We start from the raw sequence: 18578 nt of genomic DNA on the forward strand, positions 1-18578 counted from the left end.
TAATAGTACAGGGCCAACATACTAAAACATGCATGTCTATGTACATGTACTAATATGTGGCCAACTCAAAGGGCTGATAAATTCCTAAATTGACTCTGAGAGTCCAGATACTGGTATAACTTCCATTAGAAGGCACAGTGATACTGTAAAACAAGCACATTTCATGTATGCATTGTCTTTGGTTGTCTGTTCCCCTGTGCTCAAAGTACATCATGAAATATCTATTTTTTAACCCCATTTTTTCCTTGTTCGGCTTCATCGGAATTTACACAAGTACCGTATTGTTACTGTATGAAAGTAAATCAGAGTTCAGTTACTCTATGGGAAGTTACATGTGTTGAGTACTGATCATAGCTCTAACCCACAACTGTGTCTTATAATCCCCTTTTTAGCAATCAACGTGAGCATAGTATACAGTTAAACACACTGTTATCTTCCGTGTTGTCATCAAGATTCAGTGTTATAGATAAAAATTCAGTGGTGGACTTTCTGGTTAATTTTAATCGTGTAACTTTGGTATTCTGTGAGCAAACTAATATGACAATAATTCTGTGTTTGTTTTGGGTAAACACCAAGTGGTGAAATGATGTTGCCATATTTCCATGGATACCACAGTACATCCCTTCAGTCTTAAGACTATTATAATCAAATAATGTTTTGCACAGGACAATTACAAAACACATCAGTGTCACATTACGTCAATCATGTTTGTCATTTAGTGTAAAGTAAAGCAAAATAGCACCTTCCATCCAATGTACTGTCTCTGTATTGGGAGATAAGAGCAACTTGAAAGCCATCATCAACTACAACAGTACTGCTTGACCAGTGTATTCATGCCAGTTCTTTTCTTGCTAAAAATCCCCCAGGACAAACGCAAGCAACGTAGACCAGAGTCCAAGTTGAAGGTATACCCAGGGTTTAACTAACAGTGGCACCATTAGAGCATGTGTTGGTTTATTGCATTAAATACAGCCACTGTCTCCATCCATTGCATTTCACAAAACACAATAAAAAATCAGTATGATACATTGGCAATGTGCAATACCATCGTAAATACAGAGTGCCATGTTTGTGTTATACCCATGCACCCCCTCGCTTTCACCTCACATTAATTAGCCCTATTGTTTGACACAATAGGACTTTGACATTGTGCATGTGGGAGGTGATTATTGAATGGGTTTAAATGGGTCAGAGAAATAGATATAAGTTTGATGGGTTTGATACTTGTTCAGGGCTGCAATTTATTGTCATTTGCATGGGGCATGTTAATACTCATACCTATTTCTGGGCCTTAAGTACAGCGAAGGATATAATGTAGAAATATCGGTAGATTATAACTTGAAACAAGGAAGTGTTGAATAGACAAGATAAATGGGTCAACAGGGATGAACAAATGGATACTGACATCAAACAAAGCGATACGAATAAACAGAGATTTGTACAGACTGTTTAATCATATGACATAGTGATAGACAAAACACAAAAAATCAGAGAATTGAGTCATACACTATATACAAAGACACAAAATATTCCTGCAGGTTCTTAAATACATACTTATCAATATGGACCTTTTGTAGAATGAAACATTGCACTTTGAATACTTTTATGGAAAGGAGACACTGAACTTGCTATGTTAGTGGGGTGTGACTAACATGTAAATGTGGATAAATGAACTGGAAAACACACACTGTACTGCTGTCTACGTTTCTGCAGATGGTTTTGTTTGTGCCCATATCCATTTGAATTCCAGGTTTAACCCATTGCAACTGTAGGAGATAAGTGTGGGTGATGTTGCGGGAAAATCTCTCTATACATTTTGTTTGTAGCAAACTCTTTTGGCAGTTGTACTTGTGCATAACCTCATTTTTCAAATTTTTATGTTATGGTATATCTTCCTTGATATATACATGTATGCTGGTGATTTATGATACAGTTCATAAACTTAGAAATATAGTATACGGGGTACTAGGCCTGATAAAGTACAGATACTGTATAAACCATTTGAACCCTGACTCACTGGTAACCTATGACCTCACGTGGAAAATGAAATCTGAACATGGTCAAGAGGTTAAATATCTAAAATTTTCATTCATGCATTTGCTTTTCCTGTGATTCATCAAGTGATGTATCAATTGGACTGCAGCATTTCATCTTGCTCTTTGGAGTAAAACATTTGCAGTGCACCATAGCAAGCACCTGTGTGTAGCCCCATGTCACTTGAGATCTTAGTTATCATATGCATTCACCCGTGTATGATTATGAGCACTGACCTTGCCACTGGCATTGATTCAGGAGTGTTACGCTGCAATTAATTCACATGCTGAATGCCATGGATGTAAATGGTTCTTTCACAGAAAAAAAAATTGTCTTATTTAATTTCATTTGTCTTTTCTTGCACGGGCATTTTACACAAGAAAGCATTCACTGCTGCTTGCATGTTAAATATTTGGTGATGGAATATTTTGTGTTTACATAGTGTCTGTGCAGACATAGATCATAAACGCCAGAAATATTTTTGTTCTGTAGATATTGGATTCTATTATCCGGAAAAAACGTGTGGTAATATTTTTCTTTCTAGTTTGCAGTCAGAAGCATGCAAAATCTCTTTTTTTGCTGTCAAATAATGCATGACTAACAGTTTGCTTTCTCTTTTTTCCTATTCATCGTTCTGTGTACATTTGTGCGTTTTGTGTTGCATGTCAATTTCACCTGTGCATTGAATATGACGGTGTTCATTACATCGGCACTCCTCATCACTGAATGCATTGCCTATCTATGATGTCAATTTGACGGTTCATGCTGCCTGCTGCCATATTGCTTCACCATTTAAGAACTACCTTCTGCAAATGCCAACGCCGAGTACACTACAGGTAGCAAATATTCCATTTTTTCATTTATTTTCCCTCCGTTCTTCTCTGTGAGTGTACAACCATCCATATCACTGGAGATATTTAATAATGTGTGATTTTTAGCTCCCATAGCCATATGTATATATGGCAATGGAAGCTATTCTTATAGGCTTAGTAGGAAAATGTCTGTATGTATGTATGTCTGTATGTCTGTATGTCTGTGTGTCTGTATGTCTGTATGTCTGTATGTCTGTCCGTCAACATCAAAAACTCCAAAACCGCTGTACATTTCATCTTGATATTTGGTGTGTACATGGATGATGGGCTGTAGATGAGATTTTGTTCAAATGAAGTTGTCATTGCCAAAAATATGCAAATTAAGTGAAAAAATGTAAAACAGTCAAAATTGAAAAAACTCAATAACCACTGAGCAGATTACATGAAAAATTAGCATGTAAGTACTTTGGGCTGACATGAAATGATTGTGCGCATCTTGGGTCAGTATCTTGGTCTTGCTATTTTTCATGATTTTTTTGTAATTTTCTCCCATTTTTGGTCAAAAAATCTCCTGCTCTGAAACCACAAGTCCGATTGATTTGAAACTTGGTATGGAAGTGTATAGGAGTGACCTTTCCCAAATTTGGGCAAATCGTGGTGAAATTTGCATATTTTTAGTTTACACGTCCATAGACTCCCATGTGTAAGGCAGATCTCCATAGACTCCCATGTATAAGGCCACAAAAAATAAAAATTTAGTTTCTCATCGTATTCATATTGCAAAAAGGATGCAGTGACACATTTTTAGTCCCCACGGATGAAGTCCAGTGAGCTAAGAGTTGGGTCATGTCCGTCTGTTCGTCCATCCGTGAGTCCATCCGTTCACGCAGATATCTCGGATATTTTGACAAAATGTCATGTGACCTTGATGACCTTTGATCTCAAATATACATATTTGTCCATAACTCAGTAACCACAAGTGCTACCACCCTTCATATATGGTATGATGGGACAGCTTATGACGCCACATATTGTACCTCATTAATTATGCACGTATCTAATTTTGAGCGAGCCAATAGAGCTAGAGGTCTGATTTTTGGTATATAGAGATAACTTAGCAAAACAATTTTTTTGACAAAATGTCACGTGACCTCGGTGACCTTTGACCTCAAATATACATATTTGTCCATAACTCAGTAACCACAAGTGCTACAGCCTTCATGTATGGTATGATGGGACAGCTTATGACCACATATTGTACCTCATTAATTATGCGCATATCTAATTTTGAGCGAGCCAATAGAGCTAGAGGTCTGATTTTTGGTATATAGGGATAACTTAGCAATACAATTTTTTTGACAAAATGTCACGTGACCTCGGTGACCTTTGACCTCAAATATACATATTTGTCCATAACTCAGTAACCACAAGTGCTACAGCCTTCATGTATGGTATGATGGGACACCTTATGACGCCACATATTGCACCTCATTAATCATGCGCATATCTAATTTTGAGCGAGCCAATAGAGCTAGAGGTCTGATTTTTGGTATATAGGGATAACTTAGCAAAACAATTTTTTTGACAAAATGTCACGTGACCTTGGTGACCTTTGACCTCAAATATACATATTTGTCCATAACTCAGTAACCACAAGTGCTACAGCCTTCATGTATGGTATGATGGGACAGCTTATGACGCCACATATTGTACCTCATTACTTATGCGCATATCTAATTTTTAGCGAGCCAATAGAGCTAGAGGTCTGATTTTTGGTATATAGGGATAACTTAGCAATACAATTTTTTTGACAAAATGTCACGTGACCTCGGTGACCTTTGACCTCAAATATACATATTTGTCCATAACTCAGTAACCACAAGTGCTACAGCCTTCATGTATGGTATGATGGGACACCTTATGACGCCACATATTGTACCTCATTAATTATGTGCATATCTAATTTTGAGCGAGCCAATAGAGCTAGAGGTCTGATTCTTGGTATATAGGGATAACTTAGCAATACAATTTTTTTGACAAAATGTCACGTGACCTTGGTGACCTTTGACCTCAAATATACATATTTGTCCATAACTCAGTAACCACAAGTGCTACAGCCTTCATGTTTTGTATGATGGGACAGCTTATGACGCCACATATTATATGCACATATCTAATTTTGAGCGAGCTAATAGAGCTAGAGGTCTGATTTTTGGTATATAGGGATAACTTAGCAAAACAATTTTTTTGACAAAATGTCACATGACCTTGGTGACCTTTGACCTCAAATATATACATATTTGTCCATAACTCAGTAACCACAAGTGCTACACCCTTCATGTTTGGTATGATTGGACACCTTATGACGCCACATACTGTACCTCAATAATTATGCGCATATCTCATTCTGAGCGAGCCAATAGAGCTGGATGTCTGATTTTTGATATATAGGGATAACTATAGGAGAGAAATTTTTTGACCAAATGTCATGTGACATCGATGACCTTTTACCTAAAATATATGTTTATGTCAATAAATAAGTAACCACAAGTGCTATGTCCTGTGTATTTAGTAGGATGGGAGACCTTATGACAACACACGCTTTACCTCATTAATTATGTACACATCTAATTCTGGGCAAGCGAATAGAGCTAGAGATCTGATTTTTTGGCATATAGGGATTAATTAGCAATATAATTTTTTTTTCAAAATGTCATGTGACCTCGATGACCTTTGACCTTGATTATACATATATATGCATATTTCAGTAACCACAAGTTCTATACCCTCCAATTTTGATAGGATATTAGACCTTAAGATGTCACATCTTGTACCTCATTTATAATGCGCATATGTATTTCTTGGCTGGCCAATACTGCTAGAGGTCTGATCTTTTTCCCGATTTAGAACCATAACTTAGACATGCCTCATGTGTTTCAAATTGGGAACAACGACATAGACCTATGTGCCCATAGATCTCAACATATACACACCAGTGATACTTCTTAATGACCACATTTTCCTGCCCCATCAAGACTAATACTCCTATTACAAGTGGGGACTATGTCATTGTAAATGACTTGTTGAGTTAATGGTTGTATCACAGTATTCGATATATCTAATTCTGTATTTTTTCCATTTTATATTCTGAAAAATACATTAAACATATTTCACTGTCTCCAGTACATTTCATTTAAGTATTTTCACTTCATGCACTTTATCCCTTTCACACATGTTCAAATATCTGACCAGAGAACAAACACTAAATAGTCTAGGATGGGAGCTACAGTGTCATTGACGTGATTTTTGAAGTCATGGGATTGTCAATGATCATTATTTCAAACATGGTCAAGGCTATGATCTTTCAACTTCAACTACATGTATCACTCTATTAGAAGGCAACAACAACAACATATTTTAATTAGAATGTCATGTATGTGCACACCATGTATTCATATCTGCATTGAATTCTTTTGAAAACAAGATTGCACTCTTTCATTGACGTGAACATTGTGAAAAAATATAACAACTACACATCAATTATGTTGTCGGAGAACTTTCTCATTCCATGTTTTATTGGACACTCTAGTGACCAGATTCCATTAGATTTCATATTGACAGAATTGCTGCACGGGAGTGTTTACTAGTTTATTCTGGTAGATTCATCACATTCTAACAGTGACAAAGATTTATTTTGTACAATACTGAGCGTATATGTATAAAAGCTTTGTCTGATATACATTACATTGTAATATTATTTTGTGCTCAAAAATACTGGTATTTTATCATTCAGTGCTTAAACATCTAATGCTGCAGATTGCCATGAGAAATGCTCAGACAATTTCTACGAAAAAATTATGAGAAGAAAACCGTTTTAACTGAAATTCTCTAATTCAGCTGATTATGTAAGAGTTGACATTGAAAACTGATAGACAGTGGCAGACAAGCTGAGTGGTTCCTCTGATTGAGACTGTAGCTTTCAACAAGCTGTCATTTACATCAAGCACATCTCAGACCTTGCATAGTATTTCTGCACCACTGCCTTGTCAAGTTTGTCCCTGAGTTATGCAACTGTTATAATAAAATTGCCATCTCTTTGTTTTTAACTGTAATAGAATTCCTTCCTTGTGCCCAGTCATTCCTGAAATAGACCATTCCTTTTAACAGCGTTGAGCTAATGTGTGTAAAATTCACTGCTATTCCCAATGTATAACCATCCCTCCAGGGCTGACAATATCTATTAAGTGTGTTATTGCCTCCAGTTATGTGTGCAGCATCTTAGCACTTCTCGTACAAGACTTGATGTAATTCTCGATTTTGTGGTCGTCCCAGTCTTATTGATTAATTTAACTAACCATGTTTTTCAGTGAAAATGGGAGATAACAGATAAAAATTTGTCTGTCTCTGCCAGGTTTTTGCTTTAATCACATTATTTCAGTTCGATGGTAATAAGGGATTGAAAAATTGATAATTCAGGAACTTTTAACTTCCCTCATGATCGTGTACGTCTTTAGTTACAAAATCCCAACTGTATGCAGGCTAAATTTTGTCATGGAATTTGCCAAGCAATCTATTTAATTCAGAAGTTCAGGGCATATGTTGAAATGTCCATCAAGAAAATTTAATAGCAATAATAGCAATAGTGCTATTGAAAGTTCTATTAAAGAAATCATATACTGCCTTTTGATTGTGATCCAAAATTTACTGCCAAAATGTATCATATTCTGGACAGCATTGTCAAAGAATGGGTACACAGTGCTTTTAGCTGGTCTGTGTTAAATTGACCATTTACTGTTTTTGTGTATTGGTTGGGTACTTTTACATCAAAGATTTTCTCATCCATGAATTCGGATGCACTTTCATTTTACTGTTCCCTTCTTACACCACTTACCAATGACAGTTTGAAAAGTGTGTAAACACTGCAGTGTGTTACTAATGGCCAAATGACATTGTGTTGGGTACAGCGTAGTTTGATCAGACTGGCAAAAACAGTCATGGATCACGATGAAGTGATTGAAAAAGTACAGACATCCATTTTTCCTGCCCTCTAGCTGTTCTCCATCTCACTGCAAGTTAATTTGCATATTAGATTTTTCCTGCTTTAAGTATGATTCCTTTCAAAGATTCAAAAGTATGTATTGAAGTTGTACTAAAGATTAAATGGAGGCAGGAATATTGACATTTTGTGACCCTTCTCTGACGTTGTGTTTGTCTGATTTACCAGGGACCTAGACCAGCCATGATGTCACCACATGCTTCAATGGGAATGGGCACTGCCCAGTTAGCACAGCAGTATCAAGCAGGTATGGAATAGGGTAAACAGAGTGTACACTCTCAAAGGTCAACATGACAAGGCGGAATGTTTTTATATTCAAAATTTCTTTTCATCGAGGAGGACGCTCACCTTACGATGATTCTTTTAAAAAATAGAATTTTAGGGTACTGTGAGAATTAGAGTCTTTGCGTTTTAAAGTTTTGTATAGATTTTTTTTGTAATTTTAATTTTTAATGTTCTTCTAGCAACTGGCAGTGGATGGAAGAAAGGACCAAATATCTCTCTCAGTACTGTAAGTATCACTTTTAAAGGAAAATCTATGTGGCTTATCATTTACAGTAACTTGTAAATAACAACAATACTTTAATTTGACCAAGAGTATGAAGAAAAAGTCTACAGAGCAAATGCAAGGATTGCCGACATGATGCATTATGTCAGGTTCTGCATGCCAACATTCATGGAATATTTTTGATACAGTGGCGCAATTAATCACCTATTTTTCAGCTACCTGTAATACCAAACCTTTAATTAAAAAAGTGACAAGTAATTACCATTGTTGTGCCAAAGGGACTGGCGTCTATAGCTTTTGATAATAAAAGGTTTTTGTACCTGATCTATCATATGCTGACTGAAAGACTCAGTTATCAGTTATAAGAATTCAGCTACTTATCGTTATTGTACATCTTAAGTGAAAAAATTCTGATTGGGTAATTTCTAGCATAGACAGAAATGGATGTCATATAGCAGTTATCGTTTGTGTATGCAGTGCTTGACAGGACATCAGACAACTTGTATGGAACATACTTTATTAATAATAATCCTATATTAACTCTCCAGTACATAAAGAAAGGAAACAAAGACAGAACTTTGTCACAATAGTGGTATTCAAAACTTACATGGCATGATATTTTTTCATTTTCCATGCAAGTTTGTTACTCTTGTTTGTGCAGTTGTATTTTTTCCAAGCATCAACAATGTCATCACCATTTGCATCTCAGAATTCCTCAGAATATCAGTACTCTTCAGTTAGGATACTGCAGAAATGTTAGTTTGGTTACTTAAGTATTAATCTTGGTTTCCCAACATGGCAAAAGTAATGTCGTCAGTTTGCAAAGTTAATAAATGCATTTCTCCAGGGAAAGAGTTTTCAAAGTTTCCCAAAATTTATCGTAGAGTTTTTGACTTACTGTTAACATTCAAATTACAACACCACAAAACTTACCGTAAGTCTCGGTTCATATAACTCCTGACAGTGGTGTATTTATTGATTTAATAACAGGGACCAGGTGGTAAGGCACAATTCACATTCAGTGGACCACCGCAGCCTTTGAAAGATTTGAAGTATAGGCGTGTAGTGGCCCTCTATGACTACGTAGCACAGAGATCTGATGAACTGACCATTAAAAGGCACGATGTAATCACAGTATTACATCAAGACAGTGAAACCTGGTGGATGGGAGAGCTACCTAATGGACAACAGGGATACTTCCCGTCAAATTATGTAACACCCGAAGGTAGGACCTTTTTGTTCTTCAACCAAATCAAAAACATGATTTCATAAATTTAAATGGAAAGGAATTCAAAGTCAGGCTAGTGAGATGAAAGTAGATTTCAGTCAAGAAAAAAAAAATTCAGGAATGCATGTTTTCAGAATATTGATATCTTCAACCATTATAACATTCTACAAATTTTGTACCAGAACATGATTCAGACGACAAGTTTTGCATGGGTAGGAGTAAATGAACTGAGATAGGTTGTTTATGAAGGAGTGATTTTCTTGTAATATAAATCATGAAATGAGACACTTAACATGTAATCCACTGATTCAAACCTGTATAATAAACTGGATGTGTACATGCACTGTGATCAAAGTTATATGTATATGAGTCTGAATCAACCATCTTGTAAAACATATCCATCTATCTATCGATACTTGTCTGTCCATCCCCTGGAATTTCTTTCAATGTGTCACTGTGCTCAACCATTCTGGCTTGAATTTTGTCAACAGGGGAGATTGAAGACGACCGTGTTGATGGTGATGACATACAGGATGAAATTGAGCAAGTTATCAAGAAACCCCATGTAAGCATTGTTTCTCCATCTGAAAGTGATGACCTCCTAGACGGCACACCCAGGGCAAAGAAGAAAACCAAAGCCAAGACAAAGTCACAGGTAACCATAGACAGTGTATTGTTCATGATATGATTAACCCTTTGAGCGTCAAATTCAATGTTTGTTGCCTTCACAAAATATACCCCTGTCAATTTGTTTTCATTTCTTTGCCAAAATTTTGATTAAAAATTATAGCTCGTGAAATATGGTGTCCATTTGGTCCAAAATGGTCAAAAAGATTACAGAAAAATTCATAAAAAGTGGTAAAATGTTGCACTTAAATTTTGGTGGGAAAAATTACAGCACTCAAAGGGTTAATTACATGGTGTAAACTACTTAGGAAGGTTGCCGAAAAAGTGCTTTCCGTACTGTTCTCAGATGGTCAAACTAAATCATGCAAGCACACACTCACGTGTTTTTCAGTACATTTTGAAAAAGGATTATTGCTTTGAATAAACTCTACAAGTTTTAAGCTGCAGTCCTTTTTCAAAGGTTAATATACTGATTTCTATTGCCTTTGATTGATTACAGATGTCTGCTGTGATTACAAAGAGTGGAGACTTCAAAGTCCTGTCCGGACCAGATGAGACTGGCAGTGAAGTAGATATACCAACTGCACCGTATGTATTGCCTTCATTAGTATTAACATACTTTTCTATTTCCACCTCCCAATGTGACTTTTAGTTTGTCTAATTGTAAACGTACAAGAACCGGGTTTTGATTTGTGGATGAGGTTACACCGAGCAGTGGTCTATAGATTTCACTAGTTGCAGTATCATAAAGTACTCATATTGACACAGATAACATTGATATTGTTAAAAATGAAATACAGTATTGATAGAGACATGTTATGTTAGTTCATTCATAATATTTACAAGTGTCCGTTCAACATGTTAATACATGTATTGGACATTGTACTCTTTTCCTTCCATCCCTAACTCTTCCATCTTGAAACTTTTAAAGCTATAATGTCATCATATATTTTGGCAATCTATATGTGGATAAGTTTGAAAGAAAAATTGCAAAATTTCATTTGCAATCCAAGGGAGCAATTGACACATTTCACTTATTTAGTCTGCTTGGTCACTTACTGTTGTGAGTAAATCAACTTTCCTCAGTAGACAGAACAAATACTAACATCTTTTCTTTGAAAAACTTACAAGGGCTGTGGTAGGCCTTACACATTTTTGACTGTCTTGACAAGGTGGGGATGTCATATGTCACTTATGGAGGCATTGTAACTTTAATATCTAACCAGCTCATCAACGGTTGAATACACACACCATGAAATGACAAAATACTGAATTGAGAAATTTGTATCATTTTCTTTTACTACAGAGTTCGGAGGAAAAAGAAAAAGCAACAGGCTCTTTCTGACAAGGGAGAAGCAACCACAGACGGTGACACTCCAAGGAGACCAAAAGCTAAACCGAAGAGACGGGGCTCAAGGGAAAGTCTCTTAGATGACGACGATGCACCTCCAGTCAGCACAGATACTGAGAAGAAAGGAGGAAAAAGAAAGACCAAAACTAAACATGTAGAGAGAACAGTCTAGAAGTAGTGTTCTCGGGAAGTGGCATAGTTGAATGCAAATAGAGTTCCCACTGGACCAGCTAACATGGTTTTTTTTTCAATCACAAAAGGCTGAAGCATGCTTTAGACTTAAGACTTGAAAGCAGCTGAAAAATACATGTACAATGAAGTGCATGTAGTGATGATGTATTTTTTATGATGCCACAGGGTCATATCGAAGGTCAACAGCATCTCTTGTCAAATAGGTGATGGAAATGACCAAGTCATGCCTACTTCACTGTAATACTGATTGTAGATTACTGCTTTTAGAGGTCACACATCCGATGTCTTTACTCAAAGAGTTTCGAAATTCAATGTAAGTTTGATCAAATATTACAAATATAAAAAAATTTAGGAAAAAACTCTTCCCCGATTAAATTCCTGACATCAACATCCCCATTATTCAAATATGATTGATATTACAGTAGAGGTGCGGATAGAACAGTTAAACCTTTCACCTCCTTGGTTTAGCCCAAACCCATTGTTATCAGTGTTAGTGTGAACCTCTTTACGCTGAATCAGGGGTGAACAGGTTAACCCTTTAACCCCCAGTTTCCTGTGTACAGGTCCAACTTTACTATAGAAAACAATGGAATTGGGTCAAACTATGGTGGTGAAAGGGTTAAAGAAACATGATGTAGCTCTGTCGATGAAGTGTAATGATGTAAACTGTTCAATAGCTAAAATAGAGTTCATTTTAAAAAAGGGTTACCAGCCTAGGGAAACTCAATGAAATGATTTACATCCTAAGGTTAAGGTGTAGACTCTCTTCAGGAGATAGACTTCATTTACATCTTTCCTGGTCCAGAAATCACATGATATGATAGATACCCGACTGCAGTCCAAGTTGAATTTTAGAGAAAGTATTTCACAGACTCTTAAATCTGCTTAATAGCCTAAAACTAGGTTTCTCTCAGAGGCTTTTAATCCTGAATGCACGCAGCAATTACATGAGATTGCACAAAAATGCAAATCCTTGGTCATGTCACAAGTATTTGATAATGTTTTCCTGTAAGAATTGTATGATTACTTATGCTGATTGAAGTAAGTTTATATACTGTATAGTTGGCTGGAGTATCCATTACCTTGAAATTAACCACTGTATTCATCCTGAGAAAAGTCTGGTTTCTATGGTGATATCTTCCATCACCTGTAACCTTGGTTTCCCATACTGCATGTGCAGGCCTAATACTTCGCATCTCATCACGAGATGGAAGTACGAGCCCTGATGACCAGTCTAATAAGACTTAACATGTCATCAACTGCAGATTTCACTGCAGTCTTTACAGTAGTACAGATTGAAGTAAGGAATAGATTAAGTTAAAACAATGCAGAGTACAGACCCAAAAATTAAAGTGTAGAGGATTAATTATAACTTTCATAAGGTAAAAGAAAATATTACACAGAATATTACGAGTGAACTAAAATGTTCAAATTTAGGAAATACAAGAATTAATGTAGTGTGTCCAAGAGCACAGGAGTTTGCAGGGTAATGATGAGATTGATTTGAAATCACAAGCAGGTGTTTTAATTTGTAATCAGTAATTAATGCCTTCTATTCGAATGATGGGTGCTACAGTTTCATGATCAAAGAAAAATTGAGTGCATTTGTGATGTGTATAGTGTAAATTTCATGTGTATACTGTATATTTATGTATATTGCTATGAAAAATTCCCTGTTTTGACTGAGTTTCAAAGACCTTATGATTTGTTTGTTGTCGAGTCTGAGTTGTAAGTACTAAATTGTCTTTATACCCAGAATGGATTTTAGGGGGTTATTAAAGAATAAAAATTTGTTTCTTTTGATAGTTTTGAGGACATTATGAATAAAAAGTATAATATTTGCCATTCTTATTGATGTAGCCACAAATATTTATGTGCTCTCGCAACAAAAATCAACACTAATCTGTTTTCACAAAATTGCAAACTAACTCCAAAGTCTACCCTTTCCTAAATTCTTGTTAGGATCATGACCAAATGTAAGTCTTCATGAATCACAAATAAAGACTTGTGTGATACATGCCGACATTTGTTCAACAAGTTTTATGTAATTTCAATACTCAAAACAACGTCATTGATCACACACATATGCACACACACACCCAGACACATATACTGTTTCCAATGTTCATCTTTAAAGGTGTACATACACCACGTCAAGAAATACATTATCAAGCAGGGAAGTTGTGTATATTGTATGTAAATGTACCACATTTGATGTTTTCTATGTGGGTCTCATTGTTCATCCCACTAATGTCGTGCTGTCCTAAGCTTTTCAAAATTTGAGGTTTTCCTTGTGAAACGTAGATCTTGTTGAGTTTTTTACATGACAATTATATATAACCATTTTCTTTTGTATTTAGCTAATAGTAACATTATTAATTTTGACTCTGCTGAAAGCTGTTTTTTCTTTGTAAGACTTTTCTTTTCAACAAATGTAGAGATCTCCATCAACAACTTTTCAGCTGTCTTAGGCTTAGTGTAAAGTTATTAACTTTATCATTTTCAAATGTAATTTCAACGCATGTCAGAGCTGCTATGGCCGCTCATTGCAACCATATTATCATGTACAAATCTGTTTTCATTTATTACATGTAAAACATTTTTATATAGCAGTTATTGTTGTATTTATGTAATTTTGTTTTGTTGATTTTTATGGACATGTTTATGTAGTTCAGTTATGTCACATTAAAGCTTTAAAGTTTAAACAGTATTACAGACACACAAACAATTTCATTTATAACTTTAGTTCAAAAACAAAATCAGGCTATTTTGTTAATTTTGAAAATTTTGATTGTACTGGCTCCATATAAAGTGCTATTGTATGTGATCTGTTAAATTGGTTGGAATGTGGGTAAGCTTGGAATGTGGGTAAGCTTAGACACCAACAGGAGCCATAATAGCATGTTTATGTGAACAACCTTTGAATGATTTCATGTCTTCATTCAGCAAAGAAAGTCATTAAGATATTATCTACAACTTAGTACAAGATGCACTCACTCAAATTTAAAAGTGGTGTTGGTTTACGTTAAATCACATGATCACAAGATCGTGTCTCCCATTTTTCATAAGCAAGTCAAATCCTGAGGCAAAAAGTTGCTGTCACAAGTAGTTAGAAAGGCAGGAAAGGCAGCTCTGTATGGGGCATGTAGCCAACCTTTTCCATTTTTGAAATCACAAGTGTTCACATGTACTTATTTCTCAATTGCCAATCACAGATATACTAATGACTTGATTTCTTGCCAATGACTACAACTCCTGATTGGGTCATTCATGATTTGGATCACCACTGTACTACTTAACCTGTTGTGTACTTATATTACTTTATGCAAGAATTGCGCATGGTTTATTTTTATACAGAAACAATGGGATCCAAGTCTGCAGATGATGGGATCCAGGTCTGTAAATATTTCTAATGTAATAAACACAAACATGTTTAAAGACTACAAGTGACACCATGTGTTCTCGTTTTAGTTTTTATTTTCAAAACTTGTTCATTTATCCTTTTACACAGAGATGAATATGTATTGATACAATGTTTAAGTCAAACAGAGATCCACTATTCCTGAAAACAAAAATGATACGCCATTTTGAAACAAAAGTGTGAAATTACAGTGATGGTTTCCGTACAACGAAAGTGACATCAGACAGAGCCTTTGATAATTGAAGTGACATACAAAACGACAAATGGTCTCCATTTTACCTTCTGACAGTTTTTACATGAAATACAATAGGATATGATAATGATATTCTTGGCCTATTTCATTTCTAACCTGACTCGTGTCTCGCCTTCAGATATTTGAAAGTGAGACTGCAAACAAGGAAACAGACTACTCTCTCCCCAAATATCTACTTGTGAAGAGCGCCCCCATTACTACAAAGACATTCTTTTGTTTTTATCTTGCTGTCTATGTCATCATATCTTCAGACTCTGGTGGTATGGAAGGCAAATTATGGACACCATCTTTGTCAACTATCCTCACTTTGAATGCTGGCATATTGACGATGAACCTCTTTTGAATCTGTGAATATATAATGATTTGTTCAAAAAATAAAAAATGGGACAATGTTGATTTAAGTGCTGACATCAAAACTGTTTCTCGTCATCAAGTAATGGCTTGTTACCAAACGTTAAGGTATTATTTTAGAAAGGTCATGAGTTTTATTTCTGTAACTTTGAGGTGGTACTACGGGGGAAAGGAAGATGATTACAAAGCAAAGGACTTCATATTGATGACAAGTTGAAATCAGAACTTGGATGTTTAAACTCAGAGTTTAATGCTGCGACATGTGTCCTCTCTAGCAATCATCAGACAATTATGAAGAATACACATATACACACACACACATACACACATTTATATATATATATGTATAATGTACGTGTGTTTGTGAAAAATAAGAATTCTATTTCACTCACTTCATCTATACATTGACGGAGTAGCTGCACTGCATCATCTTTTGATAAATCTGGGGAAGATGAACAAACATGAACTTGTAAACAACTGATTCTTAACAGTGTGAGAATTGGTGTAAATCCAGTTCTTGCATGACAATTTTTGTTCTACACGATTTATATCGATACAATTCACTATAAATAAGAAAGGAATATATAGATAGCCTACAACTAATAGTGTGTTGTAAATCCTTCTTTTATCTTAAGATATGTACTCCTCTTCATTTCCATTAACCAATTGTGAAACAGTCTGGCTTGGTGTATATATATCTATGCCAGATACAAGCAATGATCGTGCTTTGACACATAACATGAAATGTTTCAGTCATATGAAAAACTTTTTTGTTGAACTTTTCATCTTCAGGAATTTGAGATTGTGAATGTTGAGTCATGGCTCACCTTTCTTGTAGTATCTGTCCATAACACTGAGTGTGAAGAAAGACCCATATCCATGCGCTGCATAGGGTACTTGACACGATGATGCAAGGAGTCCATATAGTACAGAGCTGGACCAGTTTTGTCATCGTAACCAGCTAGTAGCATATTCACATAATACGGTGTCTGTAGACAAGAAATTCATCAATTTTATGGCTGACATTGTCAATTTGTATGACAAACTTTTGTCTATGATCTTCATGAATTGATATTTATATTTTTCTCGTTATCTTAAATCTTTCTTATCCAGTTTAATTTCTAATTTGACAGATAACCTGGCCAATCAGTATGTAGATTCACAGACTAAAAAGCGTCTCTGTGTGTTTGATCTTTGTGTGATGTTGTGCATTTTACTTTTGAATAGAGTGTTCATATGAATCACTTGTACGCATAAATGTTGTTAATTTATGATGTAGCATGGCTGCTTTTGGGAATAAGCAACTTACCCTACTGCGTAAGTAGTGTGCCATATTTGATCTAGTAAAGTTTGCTGCTGCATGGGGTGACAATTCATAACCTAGAAATTTTTCAATTTGAGAGAAAGCACAATGTTAGCAGGGGGTACATAAAATCAAATGGACAGTGACAAAATGATTAATGACCCATTTGTGCTGCATCATTGAAATACTGACAATTCTGAGTGAGTGTGGGGTTTGTGAAACCATAACTAAACATATATAGCAACATTCAGTAAAGCTTTGCATCTGACATACTGTTAGTTTACTTTTCTTTGCTCATAAGATTTATGATACTGTCATTTTTTCATTAGCATAACGGTAACAATGAGTATGTTTTCTCAGACATTTGTACATACTTTAACATAATTCTGTGATAGTACTTTAGAAACAGTCTTCGCATATATTTTGTCTAACGATTTATTGCTTGTTTGCTTTGGAACCACACTGATAATAGCGAGTTACAATAATACGCCATTGCCCATAAGGCAAAACGATGTAGAACCTTACCGTTTCTCATTTTATAAAGCTGGATATTTTTCTGAATGTACTCAGCAAATTGAACAGTATCTCCAGATTCTCCAACACAGCACATAACAAGTTTATCGTTTAATTTGAACATCTTGTCTTGGTCTAGTTGGAGAAAAAGAAATACACACATCACGAATCTGTTCAAAGACAGCAAAAAGGACAGTAAACGATTGATACCAAGGACCATCACGAAAAAACACTACCTGTGAGTTCAGGTTTGACCGCGACTGTGTGTTGTTACCAGTTGCTTGGAAGTTGCAGCGGGTAACGGTTAACAGTGGCAGTGTTTTTACATTGAGATTTCACTTTACAAACATTTGAGACCGGCCGCAGTCCAACATGGAGAAACACTGAAATATAAAGGTACGTCGATTTCCCGTAGTTAATGCCATTCGTGCAACGATGCGCTAAACCAGCTTCTAAAACATCTACCAATAAAACAGAGCATAGACATGACACACGTGAAAATGCAAGTCACAGATACACACAACACATGCACATGATCGATGCAGGGAGCAAGAACTTGGGGCTCCGCCAGCGAGAGTATGTTGCCATTTTCATACCTTTTTTAAAAACTAAGACACTACGAGCGGCTACAGTATCTGAAGCGACCAGAACAAAATCCGGGCCCTGTATACCAATTAAACACTCCATTTTGACAAATGCACAGAGTATATATGACACAGTGGAAATTCAGCTCATCAGCAGATGTCTGTGTGTCCTTCCGGTCAAAAACACTCTCGAGAGCTCTCGCCAGTCACGAGAGAGCAACGCGAGATATTATACTATGGTGTTGTTAAGATATAAAGCTAGAAACACGTTTTTCGTGAAAAGAATGCATTTTTTTACAAAAGAAGAGTGAGACTATGCAACTGACATAAATTTTCACTCTTGTC

The 18578-nt window shown here is 35.8% G+C and overlaps 2 protein-coding genes across 4 annotated transcripts in view; one reads left to right on the forward strand and one right to left on the reverse strand.

Moving 5' to 3' along the window:
- The window catches only part of LOC139133652 (jouberin-like), a 58525-nt gene extending 43267 nt beyond the window's left edge, over window positions 1-15258 (forward strand). For 2 of the 3 annotated variants that reach the window (XM_070700402.1, XM_070700403.1), the window contains 6 exons: window positions 8071-8149; window positions 8367-8413; window positions 9401-9635; window positions 10130-10293; window positions 10765-10853; window positions 11572-15258. In XM_070700402.1, coding sequence (XP_070556503.1) covers window positions 8071-8149; window positions 8367-8413; window positions 9401-9635; window positions 10130-10293; window positions 10765-10853; window positions 11572-11788 — 831 coding nt within the window. In that variant the 3' untranslated portion in view covers window positions 11789-15258. Of the gene's footprint in view, window positions 1-866; window positions 906-2526; window positions 2560-8070; window positions 8150-8366; window positions 8414-9400; window positions 9636-10129; window positions 10294-10764; window positions 10854-11571 lie in introns of all 3 variants that reach the window. The other variant, XM_070700401.1, reaches the window with a different exon arrangement.
- Window positions 15259-15523: 265 nt separating this feature from the next.
- On the reverse strand, window positions 15524-18435 carry LOC139133654 (proteasome subunit beta type-2-like). Its single transcript, XM_070700405.1, is given in 7 exon segments — window positions 15524-15827; window positions 16226-16275; window positions 16661-16750; window positions 16753-16822; window positions 17143-17213; window positions 17662-17784; window positions 18246-18435. Coding segments are annotated over 7 exon segments (609 nt in total). The 5' UTR covers window positions 18337-18435; the 3' UTR covers window positions 15524-15713.
- Window positions 18436-18578: the final 143 nt, after the last annotated feature.

The sequence above is a fragment of the Ptychodera flava genome, chromosome 5 (assembly GCF_041260155.1).
Source record: "Ptychodera flava strain L36383 chromosome 5, AS_Pfla_20210202, whole genome shotgun sequence".
NCBI classification, from domain to species: Eukaryota; Metazoa; Hemichordata; class Enteropneusta; family Ptychoderidae; genus Ptychodera; species Ptychodera flava.